Below are 15,328 nucleotides of genomic sequence, written 5' to 3' on the forward strand. Positions count from 1 at the left end.
ACACTCTGCTTTTCTCTATTGTGCTTTTCTTTTCTCAAACTCCCACACTCATGCACACCTCTGTTCATTACCCTTTCATTCTCACCCACACTCTTCATACACACCTCACACGTATCTCACACACACCACATGCACTCTCCTTTCACTCACACACACAATCTTCATACACACCTCGAGTTCTCTCTTCACTCACTCTTCACATGCTCTCTCCCTCGCTCTCTTCCCCTGCTCTCTCCCTCGCTCTCTCATTCACTCTTCACATGCTCTCTACCCTTTCTCTTGCCCCAGTCTTTTATTGATAATCCAAAAGCAGGTAGAAAAAAGACATTGTATAATCATTACCAAATCAAATTCAAAAGAATAACCACATCCCACAAAGAACTAAGTATTACAATTGTTCCCCAAAGTTTCAAGCTTCCCCTATTCCCAAGCCTGTGGCCAAAATAATAATAATTGTAAACTTATTATTAAAACTTTAACTTTTAACTTATTATGGTTCAGAGCTCAAAGCTCTGAGGTCAGCTACTTGCATTTTCCTGTGAAGCTCTAATTATAAATGACATAGGCAAAGCTGCCAGGCAGTGGCCAGAAAGAATCAAGTTAACCCTTAACTCAGTGGTTCCGCTAGCTTTCTGGTCCTTGCACACAATGACTCTCGTAAGAGTCCCAGCATTTTGACTTAGTTCTTAGTATATAATTTTATATATTCTATACTTCCTTATCCAGGAACCACTCTCAAATGTTATGTAAAACTTATTTCCTAACTTCAATAACTTCTTCCTTTCTTAAGATCCCAATGTTGGCTCTATTTCATTTTCTAATAATTTCTTTAAAGTTTCTTTGCAAGTCAAGCATTAATCTGGAACTACTATTGTGCAGTTATTACATTGTTTCCAAAATAAGAACACACAGCATGAACCTGGGCCATTAGGGCCGTGCTGTGCTGTGCCCCTATGCCTCAATTTCCAATTGTTTAAGAATCATAACATCGGGGTTGGGGATTTAGCTCAGAGGTAGAGCACTTGCCTAGTGAGCGCAAGGCCCTGGGTTCGGTCCCCAGCTCCGAAAAAAAGAAAAAAGAAAGAAAGAAAAGAGAGAAAGAAAGAAAGAATCATAACATCAAGTAACATCTAGTTTCACAGAATTCACCAGAGCAGAAGGAGAAAGAAGTAGGAAAGTCAGATATAATAGAATAATTATGCACACCAAGGCCAACTGCAAGGCAATCTCGAACAAATGAAATCTATACAGCCGTTGTCCTGGCTAAGGTTAGGAGAAATGGGAAAAACCAGTTTTTACAAAGAGCTGCTGAGGGCTACTGAGATGTCTCCATCTCGGCCTACTGCAGGCAGCCTCTTATTTCAGATGGCGGGTCCTCTGAAGGGATGTGTCTCCTGCTTCTCAGGGTCCCAGACACCACCCTACTTTACAAGGAGCTGCCGCGGGCTTCTGAGATATTTCCATCCGGACCTACTGCTGGCAGTCCCTGTCATCGTATGTTGTCCCCGGCACAGAACAACGTCTCTGCCCATATTTACCTTCTAGACTTATCAAGACTTCACATGTCTGTAACACCCGTGCTGAGGGAAGGAGAGACAGAGAATTCCTGGGATTTGTTGGTTGCGGATCAAGGTCCAAGTTCAGAGATCTTTTGTGCTTGGTTTACAGAGGAGTAAACTGGAAGCCGAAGTGGACACTAGGTGGCGGCACTGAGCTCCGGAGTCCGAGAGTTGAGAGTGAGAGGACACCCAGGAGAGTGAGCATATACACCACACACTCAAACAAGAAAGCAATCTTCAAGGCCTTTGTTTTAAAAGACAATGTAAGTAAATTAAGGATATGGGAGAAGGAGGACTATAGTGTTTATAACACAGAAACGATGCCTGCAAAGGCATGCTGGGAAGTCTGCAGTCTGTCCGGAAGCCAGGCCCCCACGTCCCTGTTGCCAGGTGTTATCACCTCTTACTAACCATTACACACCTCTTTCTCAACAGTCTGCAAGACCTGCAGAGTATTTATGCCTTGAAATTGAAATACCTTCCCCCATTAACCCTTACTGGTGGCTCCCCATGGGAGCGGGTGGCCCACTTAGCAACGGTGTTAATGGCGGTCCTAGCCAACTTAGAGAACAACCACAGTGCCCTAGAGATAAGCCCATCTCCTGCAGAAGCGTGCAATGGCAGAAGCTGGGAGCCAGTTCTCTACTGGGCTGTCTCTAAAGAACAGAAGAGCCAGAAAGTGCGAAGACCTGGAGCCAAGTTATAAGACCTGACCTCCTTTTAACTCTAGTTTTTAAGAACATGGTGCCACAGTCATTTCCTGGGAAGCCCATGCTCGCCCTGGCCTGGTATCTGCCCTTTGCTCAAACACCTCTTCACAGTGACCCCCCTCACCCCCATGAGGACCTCTCTCGCCATGAGGAGATAACACCTCTTTCCTCTGCTTAGAAAAAAGACAGCAAGATCTCATGAGATTGTCCTGGTTGCGCTCTCCAGAGCATGCTCGGTGTACTGTTGACCTCAGCGGGACACACAGATGTCCCATGTTTGCTTTCTTCCACATGTGATTATTCTTGTGGCTTCTGTACCTCCCTACTAAGGACTGAAATTGCAGGGCACGTGCCACCATGCCCAGTCCATGATCCTAGATATCACGGCCAGAGCATCGTACCTGCTAGATAAGCACTCTATCAAATGAAGCACGTCCCAGACTTTTAATGCTGGGAATGGTGACAAATGTCTTTAATTCCAGCACTCGGGAGACAGAAGCAGACAGGTCTCTGTCGGTTCAACTTCATTGGTGTGGTTTATCCTAGGCTGGTGCTATAACAAGACCCTATCTCAAAAGTGTACTTTTTAATTATGTGTTTGCCCATGTGTCTTCGAGGGGGCTGTCCATGACTGTAGGAGCTCTTGGAAATCAGAGGCTTCAGACGCCCGCCCCTGGAGTCCCCCGCGGATGGTAATGAGCCCATTCAGTATGGGTCAGGACCTGTGGGTGCTCAACCTCAGATCCAGCTCTCTAACTTCATCTCTCCTGAGCTCTTTCGGGTAGTTTTTAGATGTTGAGTTCTTTCAAACAGAATTCCAGGTGAAAGTCAAATTTATTTCCTATTTACCAATGCTGGGGAGTGAGTACAAGGCTTTGCATATGCTCCTCAAAAACTCTACCACGGAGCTCCATTCCGTGCCATTATTTTTTTTAACTCATTTTGCTCTTTTATTGATTTTTTTTGCTTTTAATTTTTCTTCATTTTTAAAAGGTTTCTTCTCTAGGAGTCCGTAATGAAGGTAGAGAAGGCTGCTCAGAAGATCGAATAGTGCAAGGCCTGGGGCTCCACTTTCTGCGTTCGTGGGACTTGAGGTTCTTCTTGGAAAAGCAGGGAAATAATTAAGAGCAATGGAGGGATTTTTATTTGAGGAAATATTTTATCACAAAGATATTCTCGGTGGGCTGGGGATGGCTCCACAACGAAAGAGCATTAGCTGTCCTTCCAAGGGACCAGGGTTCAATTCCCAGCACCTACATGTGCCTTACAGACATGAAGACCTGGTCCATGCTTTGACTAGTGTAAAGTTTCTAAGCTCAGAAGTGATACTTTGAACAAGGTAATTCTTCGGGGTTGAGGGGCTGTTCTTTGTGTTGTCAGAGTCCAGTTAACAGAGGTAACACTGGCCCCCACCCCACCAGTTGTGACAGCATCAAGTGTCTCCAGACAGTACAAAATGTCACCTATGAAGACATCCCAAAAAAGCAATGCCATAGGGCTGAAGAACTGGCTGAGCTGTTAAGAGCACTGTCTTCTCTTCCAGGAAAAACCAGATCCTAGTCTCAGCACCCACAGCTCACAATCCCTTGTAACATCAGTTCCAGGGGATCCCACGCCCTCTGCTGGTCTGTTTGAGCACTGCACATATAGTGCACAGACAAATGCAAGTAAAACTCCCAAATACATTTTTTTTTAAATTGTTTAAATATCCAGTTAAGAACCACTAGTGCAAATGTGAGCCCTGTAGACTTAGTTTAGACAGAGGCCCCATAGCCACAGCGTGGCATGGCATCGGCATTCAGACGCTCTCAGTGAAGGTCTAGCCAGAGCCTTACTAACAGTGCTCACAGCATCTGTGGATAACAGATATGTCACCCACTTCTTCAGGATGGAGGCAGCAGGATCCCCTCAATGTTTTTCAAATGTCAGAGCCGTTATGTCATGTCCAGCTGAGAAAACAAGGACCATGACAGATAAAGCAGGAAAAAAACACCAAGATCTAGAAACCGTTAAGTAATGAAAGGCACCTGCTCCGGGCAGTGGTGGCCATGCCTTTAATCCCAGCACTAAGGAAGCAAAGGCAGGCAGATGTCTGTGAGTTCCAGAGCTCCAGCCCAGTCTGGTCTATAGGGTGAGTTCCAGGACAACCAAATCTACACAAAGAACCCCTGTCTTGAAAAACCAGGAAAAGAAGGAGAAGGAGGAGGAGGAGGGGAGGGGAGGAGGAGGGGGAGGAAGAGAGAATGAGAGAGGTAAGGTAGTTACTATGGGGCAAGAGTTTCATTGTTTAGATTTCATGAAGAACCACAAAGTCCCAAGTCTCTCTGCAAAATCGCTTGAAGCTTCAGGACAAAGTTCTGACTCTTTAGCAACAAACACTTTCCTCACTAGTGTTCTTGACTATCTAGGGTTTCCTTGTCTACTTACCTGAATTCTCAAAGCCAAGACTCTACATCCATGCTGACCCCTCTATTTAAGAATGTTGGAATTTTTTTGCCATTTACCAGTAAGTCTGTGAGACTGACCATGAAGATTAGAATCCTCTACAGGCCAAGCCCTCAACATGGTACTGATAATACAAAATGTGGGCAGAAACAGAGTGGCCCCATATCCACGACATTCATAAAGGAAGCTCTAAGAGTCCAGTAAGTATGCACTGAGCTTGGGACCAGTGATTACATGCATGGCCACGAGAGAGCCAAAGGAACCTGACCTTAACCTGCAGGTCACCAAGGACTTCCAGGAACCTCAGATGAGATCAAGGAAATTTAATTTTATCCATGAGAACGTTAGGATATAGAGGACTTTCTAGGCAGAAAAATTACCTGTAAAAGTTTGTATGGAGGAAAATGATGGGTGTGACCACATAGGGGCCTTTTGAAACCAGTCACCAGGAATCTGCATAGCTAGGAGAAAGGTTTTGGCCATTATCTTGAAGCATGGAATGGCATCTGCCCAGGGCTTTAGCTGACTGATCCTGACCACACACCTCTCAGTCCCTCCCTCACTTATCTACAAAGAGCGGCCACCTCCAGAAGACTGAATGCTGGCAAAAGTGGGTGGAGCCCAAGGTCACAGAGCTCCTGTGGAACAGCCTGGGGAGCTCTCTGGCAGATACTGGGTAGGTCCTGTGAGTTTCTACAAAAGAAAGACATGGGCTCTCTCAGAAACCTTTCCAGATTCTCAAGGGATGCTGCCCTTGTGTGGAAGGAAAGCAGTTCATGAGGACATGAGAGAAGGCACAGCCCAGCTGAACTTGCAGGCAACGGTGGGCACAGTCAAAAAGGGTTATGCCAACATGATATGGGCCAACCCTGAGTCTTTACCCCCAAAAGTGTGGGGCAGAGGGGCATATCAAATAGGCTTCCCATCTCTGAATGATTGGATAGGACCAGTGGGTGAGAAAAACCGGAATCATTCCCAAGATTTGCAGGCTTACTTTGAGAGAAGCATGGCTGATACTCAAATATCCTGCAGCTGGAGGATGTCTCTGCCAGGAGGAGCCAGGAGTCTGTGATTCTGAGATTCCTCCCTCAGAGTCAGGGTTTCCTGACCCCGACCAGGCACTCGGGAGCTTTGGGAAGCAAGCGGTGAAGAGATGCTCAACTCCACTGGGTGAGGGACATTCATAAGTTTGTCTGGCCCATACCCCCAAGTTCACCTCAAGAAGTCAACAACATTACAAGACAACTGACCCACTAGACTCTATAGTCCTCCAGTGGCCATAATGGCCTGCATATATTGTCTTTGGTTCCTGTGAAGGGACCGAAGGAAGACTAGCAAAGGAAACCCCAGTCCTTCAGAATCTGATCACCCACTTTTTCTCACACACTCTTCCTGACACACTTTCCCCCAATGTTCTGTAGTTGGCATCACCATCTCGGCCAACATAGGTTCCGAAACAACACCTAAACTCTCCCTGTAGGGCCTCGAAGAATGAGATGCTGCCAGAATCATTCCTGAAAGCAAGGGATGGGAGCTAGAAGAGTGTGTGAGGATGAAGGCGGCTTCGGGTCCCAAGCCTCGGTCCTGGTCTTGTAATCCTGGAAAGGAGGGTGGCACCTGAGAGGGATAGAGGCAGAATAACGTAGTGGTGAGCAGGGACTCTGTGGAAGACAAGGTCTATGTGGGCAAGGTACCCTTCCCCTCCCCCCATACACACATACCTGGCCCCTAACCTACACCCGGGAGAAGCTTCTGCGGCGTTCTCATCTCAGGCATCCCAGGCAGGTCTGGGAAGGGTTCTTTTTAAACTCAGACTTCCAAATGCTATCCCAGAAACGTGCTGTCTCCTTGGGACAACCTAGGCAGAGACTAAGAAAAACAGCAGATAGCAGGGCTTTGTGGAATATGGTGGGAATCTAAATAGTAAGAAGGTAGAGATCAGCCAGGGAGCTGCAATGAAACCCTGTCTCAGGAAGGGAGTAAAGCAAAAGAGAGAGGTAAGGAAAATGGGAGAAAAAGAAAAGAAGAAAAGGGTCTTGGCATGTAACTCACTGGCAGCGTGCTTATCTAGCAAGACAGAAACCCTGGATTCAAGCCCCAAGACCAAAGAGAAAACAGAATGACTTTTTCCCCCAATGGAAACATCAGTTTACCCTAAGGAAACTGATATGAGGGTGTAGTGGCTTGCCTCTCTGTGTAGCACAGCACAGAGAGATAGACAAGTGTTCGCATGACCCGCTTAGTTTTAGAACAGTGAATTAGCTCAAGGGTAAGGAAGGACAGGTGACTTCCGGGACCACCAGAGAAATACAAGGATGGCTCAAGACTTGAAAAACTGAAAGGCAGCCAGTTGGGTTTACCAAGGGACAAGTGATGTACAACCTTGGGGTGCTAAGAAGGCACCCCTCTGGTTGTGAAGGAACTCATCCAAGACAGTACCCTGCATAACCCACAGAGCCTACAACAGGAGAGTCTGCAACAGGCCAGCAGGGCAAGTGGTCTTAGTTGAGAAACTTTGGCCTTACCAGTACCCCAGGGTGCTGCAGCTTTGAGCTACATTCACTTAACACATACCTTCCATTCCAAATGCCTTCCAGTGAGCCCTGCTAAGGTCCTGCCCTAACCCTGGCAAATTTTGTGGCAACTCTCACTACTCAGCCTTCAGACGCCAGTCAAGAGCCTTTGCAATGGAATGTTTCCCCACATACCCTCAAGGTAGTGTGCTTTCACATCTGCCTATGGCTTCCCTCCAAACTTAACCCCAGTGTCTTACCCCCAGCACAATAAGACATAAACTTCAAACAAACAAAATGGCCATTCTGCTTCTTTCCTCTATACTTATCTGTGAGCTATACCAGCTTGCCTGGAACTTACTAAATAAACTAGGTTGATATCCTACTTCTGCCTACTGAATGCTCGGATCCCAACCCTCTCACACCATGGTTAGTCTCCTGTATTCCTTTATTCTCCACACCACCATATTATAGAAGTACTAATTTCTTTTTTCTTTTTCTTTTTCTTTTCTTTTTTTTTTTTTTTTTTTTTTTTGGAGCTGGGGACCGAACCCAGGGCCTTGAGCTAAATCTACCACTGAGCTAAATCCCCAACCCCAGAAGTACTAATTTCAATCTCAAATCACAGATAAGAAATGAAACTCAGCTGGATGATGGTGATGCATGCCTTTAGTCCCAGCACTTGGGAGGCTGAGGCAGGTGAATTCACAGAGCTGAGCTCAGGGCCAACCTGGTCTAGAGAGCAAGTTCCAGGACAGCCAAGGCTACACACTGTCTGGAAAAACAAAAAGCAAAAGAAGAGGAGGAGGAAAAGGAGGAGAAGGAGGAGGAGGAAGAGGAGAAAAAGAAATTAAACCCAATGCAATTTACAAATTGCAAATTTACAAAAAAGAAATACAAATGCTTATGACTAGGGCCTGTTGCTTTAGGTCAATAATCCCAGTTACCTGGCAGGCTGAGGAAGAGGGGGAAATCATAAATTTAAGGCCAATTTGAGCTATGCAGATCCTGTATCAAAATAAGGTTGAATGTGGTGATGAATTCCACTTAACTGTTTTTTTTTCTTATGATTTATTTTTATGTTATGTGCACTGGTGTTTTGCTTACATGTGCGTCTGTATGAGGTGGTTGGAGCCTCTGGAGTTGTTGTGACAGTTGTGAGCTGCCATGTGGATGTTGGTGAACTAACCCAAGTCCTCTTAGAAATGCAGCTAATGCTCTTAACTGCTGAAGCATCTCTTCAGCCCGACAAATGCCTTTAATCCCTGCATTCCCAGCACTCACAGGCAGGTGATCTCTGAGTTCCAGACCAGCTAAGTCTTTTACATAGTGAGACTGTCTCAAAAACGAACAAACAAAAACTAAACAAGATTGAGAGATGGGGGCGGGGCACGAGGGGGTAGATGTAACTCCATAAGGCATTTTCCTCACATGTGGGAGTTCAACCCATAGCACTAAAATAATTAAATGTATCATTTAGTTCATATAGACATTAGTGGTTGGTTACCTTCCTGACCTGTGCTCCTTTTTAAAAAATATTTAAGCTGAGCAAGAGGAGCACGCATGGCAGAAAAGAAAATTCCTGACTTCAACCTGTGCACTGTGACGATCACAAGCGCACTCACACACAAATAATTTTAAGTTTTTTTTTCCTTTTTCTTTTTTTTTTTTTTAGGAGCTGGGGACCGAACCCAGGGCCTTGTGCTTGCTAGGCAAGCGCTCTACCACTGAGCTAAATCCCCAACCCCCAATTTTAAAACGTAAAGTTAAAATTTTTTGAGAGATCTGTGACATTTGGAGACACTAAATAATTCAAACAAGTGTTGAGGGGAGGGTCATCAGGTTGCTAGATTATCAGTGTTCCTCTTCTTCCCTATCCAGGTTCACTTCTTTCAGGGCTACACAAGACGGACTAGCAGGCTTTTCTGAGGAGTGATCAGAAGCACAGAAAGGGCTTCCAATCCCCATAAATCTTAACCCAGCACTTTCTCTATAGCCTCGCCCGGCAGCGGCCCGGTTCTTGGGAGACAGAAGACATCCTTGGCAACATAGCCAGTTTAAGACTAGCCTTCACTACATGAAACCTTGCCTTAAAACAAAAAAGGCCAAATTTCGTGGCATACTCCTTTAACTGCAACTTTAATTGTACTTCCGTAAGTCAAAGTTAAAGCCGCGGTCTCCAACCGAGAACTAAACACGAAGCGGAAAGGGCGGAGCTCCGTCAGTGCCACGTAGGGGCGGTGAGCCGCTGTAGTTCGGTAATGTGCCGTTTAGCCTCACTTCTGCTTCCACGGCATGTTTTAATCTTCCGAGAAGCCTTTCTAAAAACCTGGTGCATCTGGCTTCAGAATGCATTTGTACAGCGCTGCCTGTATGTTGCGTGGCAGAAGAAACGACGATACTGCGATCTACTTCTCCAGTTCCTCCCACTTCATAGTGCAGCCATCTTTGGGCAGCAGTGAATCATGGGAATCCCCGCCTTGCTCTCCGAGTATTTCCGGTTCCGGCGGAGGCCGCTCTTTCTTTTTCTCCGCAGGGTCGCGGTGGCAGCCGCTGCGGTGCTTGGCTCCCTAAGCTATCCGGTGCCATCCTTGTCGCTGCGGCGACACTCGCAACATCTGCAGCCATGACCGAGCAAATGACCCTTCGTGGGACCCTCAAGGGCCATAATGGATGGGTTACACAGATCGCCACCACTCCGCAGTTCCCGGACATGATCCTGTCGGCGTCTCGAGGTACGGGGCTGCATGCCGGGTGAAACACCCTGTGTCCTGGTGACTGCATGTCTCGTGGCTAAGCAAGTGGCGCTCGTGTTGGCTGGCTCGGTCCGTTCCCCAACCCAGGTGTGAGTTGGGGCGTGCAGACCCGAACATGGGCCCCAACCGGGGCGACCCTTTACATATGAACGGAAACCGGGACTTGTCACGCAAGTGCACAGCATGGCGATTTTAATGCATCTCTCGCTTGCTTTCTGGAGATGTGTTAACGAAGTAATTACGTGGCTACAAGCCAGGCGGAGCAATGATGACCCCAACATGCCATCTGAGTTGCTTTGCTGAAATCCAGAGGCTGTTTCTGAGCTGCCACCGCCTGGCCCTGAACTCTAGGTGCCTTGTTCCCCAGAATTCCGGGCTTGCCCGTCCTGCCCTAGATTTTCTTTCCTTGTAACTAATGCTATTTTTTCTTTCATGATACGTCTCCATGTATTTTTCCCTCTCAGGTCCTCCCTACTTGCCCAAAATTATGTTCGTCCTCTCTCTCCTACCTAATTAATGCTAGGCTTATCGGGCTTTCTGTTGGTTTCTGTGTAAGTCGAAATGGTCGTGGCTAGGACTGTGTATGATGCTGCCGTAACTGCTGCCTTTCTGTTAACTCTCCGAGGCGGGAAAGTGTCTCTGCTCATCCTACACCCAAGTGACAGTGCTTTTGCTATTGAGTTAGCCGCATCGATGGATAAGGCTAGAGTTTGAACACCATAGACACATATAGTGTGCGCGCGCGTACACACACACACGTAGGGAGCCACATTAAATAAGTTTTTTTATGTTGAACTTAAATCTCAACTCCAGGAAGTGTGTTGCCCATCATCTCAGATTACAGCTTAGATCTACGTCTCTGTGGAATAGTGAGCCTCTTTTACTTCAAATTTGCCGTTTTTCTGCCATTTACCACACCAGTGACCTTAGGACTGTAACTTGTGCGTGGTAAGTAGTAGGTTTTGGGGGTCCTCATGAGATTTCTTTACCAACCTTTTTAGACAAGACCATCATCATGTGGAAGCTGACCAGGGATGAGACCAACTACGGCATACCACAACGTGCTCTTCGAGGTCACTCCCACTTTGTTAGCGATGTTGTCATCTCCTCTGATGGCCAGTTTGCCCTCTCAGGCTCCTGGGATGGAACCCTACGCCTCTGGGATCTCACAACGCAAGTAGCTGCTTTGGGGCCTTGGGGGAAGGTGGGCAAAAGTGAGGTAGATTCCCCAGGGTGTGGTCTTCCCTTGGTAATCAGTCCTTTTGTTTGAGGGAAGGCAACATTTTGGGGTGTTAGGCTTCCCTTGGAGCTGCTTTTTTTTTTTTAACTGGGTACCATGGGCTATTAAGATGTCTCGGGTTGTAAGTTGTCTTAGATGGACATTGGCAGATGGACATTGGCAGATGTAATAGAGGATCCTAGTGATGACAAGGAGACATTGTCAACCAATCCCCACAAGGGAATGAGGACATGTCCTGCAATTCTGAATGGGTTCTCTGGTACATATCAGACATGGGCTAATAGTAGGTTCTGAACCACTTGTGGACTGTGGAGTATAATAGAGCCTACAGGGTAAGGGTGGGGCTAGGAAAAGGATCTAACTGGATGGGTGAAACCTGTCTAGAAAGTGACCAGGTTCTCCCTCTTAGGGGCACTACCACGAGACGATTTGTCGGCCACACCAAGGATGTGCTGAGCGTGGCTTTCTCCTCTGACAACCGGCAGATTGTCTCTGGGTCCCGAGACAAGACCATTAAGTTATGGAATACTCTGGGTGTCTGCAAGTACACTGTCCAGGTAAAGGGGTAAGGGTGGTAGGGACGGCGTCCAGGGCTGTCTCCCACCCCCTGGGGGCTGTTTTTAGGGTGCGTTCATCACTGTGTGGTCCTGGTGGCCTCAGGTGATCTGATTCCTAGGTGTGTACTACTACCACCTGGCACTTTCTCTTGTGTATTGTTAGCCCTGTCTGGGATTTTGTTTTTAAACTTTGTGTGCCTGCTACCTTGTGACTGGACTGGCATGGGGCTCAGAGGAGTTGGAGGGATTGTTTGTTTGTGGGTTTCTGTGTAGGTAGACCTGCATGAGATCATGTGCTTCCAGACTGCTGGGGTTAAAAGGCCTTCTTTTCCCCCTTTAATCCCATATTAGGTTGAGCTGTGGAAACCCAAACCACGGCATCAGTTGGGCAGGGTCTTGGCACATGAGCAGATACCCAGATGTCTCTCATAACTGCCCTAAGGTTTAAATGATCTTAAGTCTCTCACCTATCTCCTAGAGATGTGTTTGAGGGGTTACAAGCCAGGCCCAACAGTGATGACCACAACATGCCATCTGAGTTGCTTTGCTGAAATCCAGAGGCTGTTTCTGAGCTGTGCCTGGTCCTGTGCTCCATGAGTAATGAGTGGGTGAGCTCTGGGGTCACCTTAGGACTCAAATGTCAGCAGGCTTGACAGGTGGCTTTGCCCCTGGTCTGTTGGCCTAAAGATTGTGCTTCTGAGAAGGGAGTGCAGGAGTGCCGTTGCCCCTCTTAGGGAAGTGTAGTAGAGATCTGTAATCTGGGAAAAGCTGCCGCCTCTTTTTTTTTTTTAAAGATCCATTCATTTATTATATATAAGTACACTGTAGCTGTCCTCAGACACACCAGAAGAGGGCATCGGATCTCTTTACAGATAAGCTGCCGCCTCTTAACCTTCCCCTGCATCTTTGTAGGATGAGAGTCATTCAGAATGGGTGTCTTGTGTCCGCTTCTCCCCGAACAGCAGCAACCCTATCATCGTCTCCTGCGGATGGGACAAGCTGGTCAAGGTATGCTTGCAAGGGAAATACGTTGCCATTCCTCTCGGGGAATAATGCGTTCTGACTTGGGATATTCTGAAGATTAGTTTGGCTGTGGCTTTTGGTGGTTGATCTCAATACTTTAGGGATGTGGTTTGTTTTTGAGGCCTGGTTTCATTCTGTATCCCTTACTGGCCTGCCATCCAAACAATCTCAGTCATTGAAGTATTGGGACTGTATAGGCCTGCACAGCATGCCTGTTGAGTGATCCCTGTACCCTTCTTGTTGAGTGTAGACCTTTGTCCTGGTCACCCACGGAGTCCTGTTTTGTAGGTGTGGAATCTGGCTAACTGCAAGCTAAAGACCAACCACATTGGCCACACTGGCTATCTGAACACAGTGACTGTCTCTCCAGATGGATCCCTCTGTGCTTCTGGAGGCAAGGTATTTGGGGCTTGTCCTCTCCTTTCCAGAGGCTTTTCTCTGGTAGCATGCACTAAACTGGGAAAGTTTCTAAGTACTACCTTGAAATATGTAGAAAAGTATATTAAAGATGATTGCTTTTTAAGTTGGGGTTTTGGCACAGAAAGGTATCGTGCATTAGAAGAAAGGACTTAGAGCCATGAACACTATACCTAACTCAACCTTTTCTATCTGCCCAGGATGGCCAGGCTATGCTGTGGGATCTCAATGAAGGCAAGCACCTTTACACATTAGATGGTGGAGACATCATCAATGCCTTGTGCTTCAGCCCCAACCGCTACTGGCTCTGTGCTGCCACTGGCCCCAGTATCAAGATCTGGGTAAGTGGTCTGTTGCGCATAGTCATTGACTTGACTAGTAGAAATCAACCTTTCTCAGATACCATCTTTAGGTTGCTATCAGCACCCCCCTTAACAGTTTGCAACAATGGCTGACATCTGCCTAATGAAAAGTAATGCCCATGTATAGCAGCAGTTTATTGAGTGTTCTAATTGCCATTTGGGCCAAGGTAATTCTCTTGTGAGAGGCTTTTTTGACAGTGCAGGTGGCATCTAGCCACCAGATAATTAGGAGTTAAGCAGCTGCCATAAATCATGAAGGCAACAAGTGTAGAGCATTGTATGCAGTAGAGCATCCAAATTCAATTCCTAGCAACATTTTAGAAAAGTCCTTCCTGTGCTGCTAAGTATCCACTTGGATTCAATTCTGTAATCTTTGTCACAGGATTTCTAAACTAAAAGACAAGTTCATACTGTGTAGACTGGCCTCAGGGAGATCACAGATAATAGCCTGCCTCTTAATCTCCTGAGGGTAGAATTAAGAGTATGCACTACTATATTGAACTGTTGGTAGTGTGTATAAATAGCATTTAACTTTAACTGTTTTGAATCCCTTTTGATTTTGCGCCTTACACATTGGTAGCCTTTCCAAGGTAAAAGTGGCACCCTTTTTAGTTGGTAAAGCACATTTTTGTTGGTGGATGGGTGGTGCACACCTATTTAAAGAGAAGTCATTTGCAGTAAGTTGGCAATCTTGCCTCAATCTCCCAGGTAGCTCAGATTATAAGCCTGAGTCATCAGGACCTGATGATTGATTTTTGCTAGTGGAGTATAGGGCCAATACTCAATATATCCTTGAAAGAAAAATAACCCTTTTAGACAGAAATCTGAGTTGTAAACTTTAAAAAAAAAAGTTCGTTGTCTGGTTATATACATGTGAGTCCCAGCTAGCCTGCCCATAGGCAAATTTTTCTCAGTTGTTTCTGGGTGAAACTTAAGTTGCCAAGCAAGGAGCTTTCCCATGGAATGCCATCTTGCTAGTTCTATTGAAACGATTCTAAGAGTTGTTATTTGAGTAGTGGGTGTCCTTATGGGTTTTGGTCTGTTCCTCAGGACTTGGAGGGCAAGATCATTGTAGATGAACTGAAGCAAGAGGTTATCAGCACCAGCAGCAAGGCAGAGCCACCCCAGTGTACCTCTTTGGCTTGGTCTGCTGATGGCCAGGTAAGTGTATTTGGCCCTTCAGCTCAGTTCCCCAGCTTGTCTCCCTTTTTCTTAAGTTTAGGCACAAAACTAAGGTCAACATAAAATGAAATCAAATCAGGTTAATTTAGGATGGGAAAAGATTATGGTAATGGAGTTTTTAAACCTGGAAGCTTAAAAATGTCTGAATGTGTAGCAAGCTGCTTTTAACATGAAAGAGGGGCCCTAAATTCTTTGGACTACAGAGTTCATTGCTGGGTGCGACATGACCCTGTTGTTGTTTTCTTACAGACTCTGTTTGCTGGCTATACCGACAACTTGGTGCGTGTATGGCAGGTGACTATTGGTACCCGCTAAAAGTTTATGACAGACTCTTAGAAATAAACTGGCTTTCTGAAATTGGCCTCTATATGTGAGTCCTGGGAGCTGAGCCCTGTTTTACAAGAGCACCCCATGCTCTGAACCACTGAAACATCTTTTGAGATTGGGTCTTGAAAGAAATGAGTAAACACATCAGCTGTCCATATCACTAATAGGTAAAAATCAACTTGGTCTTCTGTAATTCTGGAAGTTTTTATTTTTTTTTTTTACTAATTCTAGTGGGTA

General features: G+C 46.2%; 1 protein-coding gene and 3 non-coding genes across 4 annotated transcripts; all 4 read left to right on the top strand.

Annotated features, from left to right (window-relative positions):
* Positions 1 to 9,720: 9,720 nt before the first annotated feature.
* Positions 9,721 to 15,201, top strand: Rack1 (receptor for activated C kinase 1). The gene is made up of 8 exons (NM_130734.2): positions 9,721 to 9,962; positions 10,985 to 11,156; positions 11,633 to 11,780; positions 12,693 to 12,788; positions 13,092 to 13,202; positions 13,421 to 13,561; positions 14,633 to 14,743; positions 15,014 to 15,201. Exons 1-8 carry the CDS (start codon positions 9,854 to 9,856, stop codon positions 15,077 to 15,079), a joined length of 954 nt encoding a protein of 317 aa, NP_570090.2. The 5' UTR covers positions 9,721 to 9,853; the 3' UTR covers positions 15,080 to 15,201.
* LOC120095394 (small nucleolar RNA SNORD95) lies at positions 10,243 to 10,310 on the top strand. Its single transcript, XR_015632462.1, has one exon. It is a non-coding gene; the product is annotated as a small nucleolar RNA SNORD95 (small nucleolar RNA).
* Snord96a (small nucleolar RNA, C/D box 96A) lies at positions 11,398 to 11,477 on the top strand. The gene has a single exon (XR_015632446.1). It is a non-coding gene; the product is annotated as a small nucleolar RNA SNORD96 family (small nucleolar RNA).
* Positions 12,288 to 12,355, top strand: Snord95 (small nucleolar RNA, C/D box 95). The gene has a single exon (XR_015632461.1). It is a non-coding gene; the product is annotated as a small nucleolar RNA SNORD95 (small nucleolar RNA).
* Positions 15,202 to 15,328: the final 127 nt, after the last annotated feature.

Source organism: Rattus norvegicus, chromosome 10, assembly GCF_021556685.1.
Source record: "Rattus norvegicus strain SHRSP/BbbUtx chromosome 10, alternate assembly SHRSP_T2T, whole genome shotgun sequence".
In the NCBI taxonomy this organism is placed as follows: domain Eukaryota; kingdom Metazoa; phylum Chordata; class Mammalia; order Rodentia; family Muridae; genus Rattus; species Rattus norvegicus.

What these genes read in the sequence shown, in the direction of transcription:
- Rack1 (NM_130734.2), top strand. Translation starts at nt 9,854, where the DNA reads ATGACCGAGCAAATGACCCTTCGTGGGACCCTCAAGGGCCATAATGGA. An exon ending in TCTGTGCTTCTGGAGGCAAG is followed by an intron (nt 13,203 to 13,420) that starts GTATTTGGGGCT and finishes CTATCTGCCCAG; the next exon opens with GATGGCCAGGCTATGCTGTG. An exon ending in CTTGGTCTGCTGATGGCCAG is followed by an intron (nt 14,744 to 15,013) that starts GTAAGTGTATTT and finishes GTTTTCTTACAG; the next exon opens with ACTCTGTTTGCTGGCTATAC.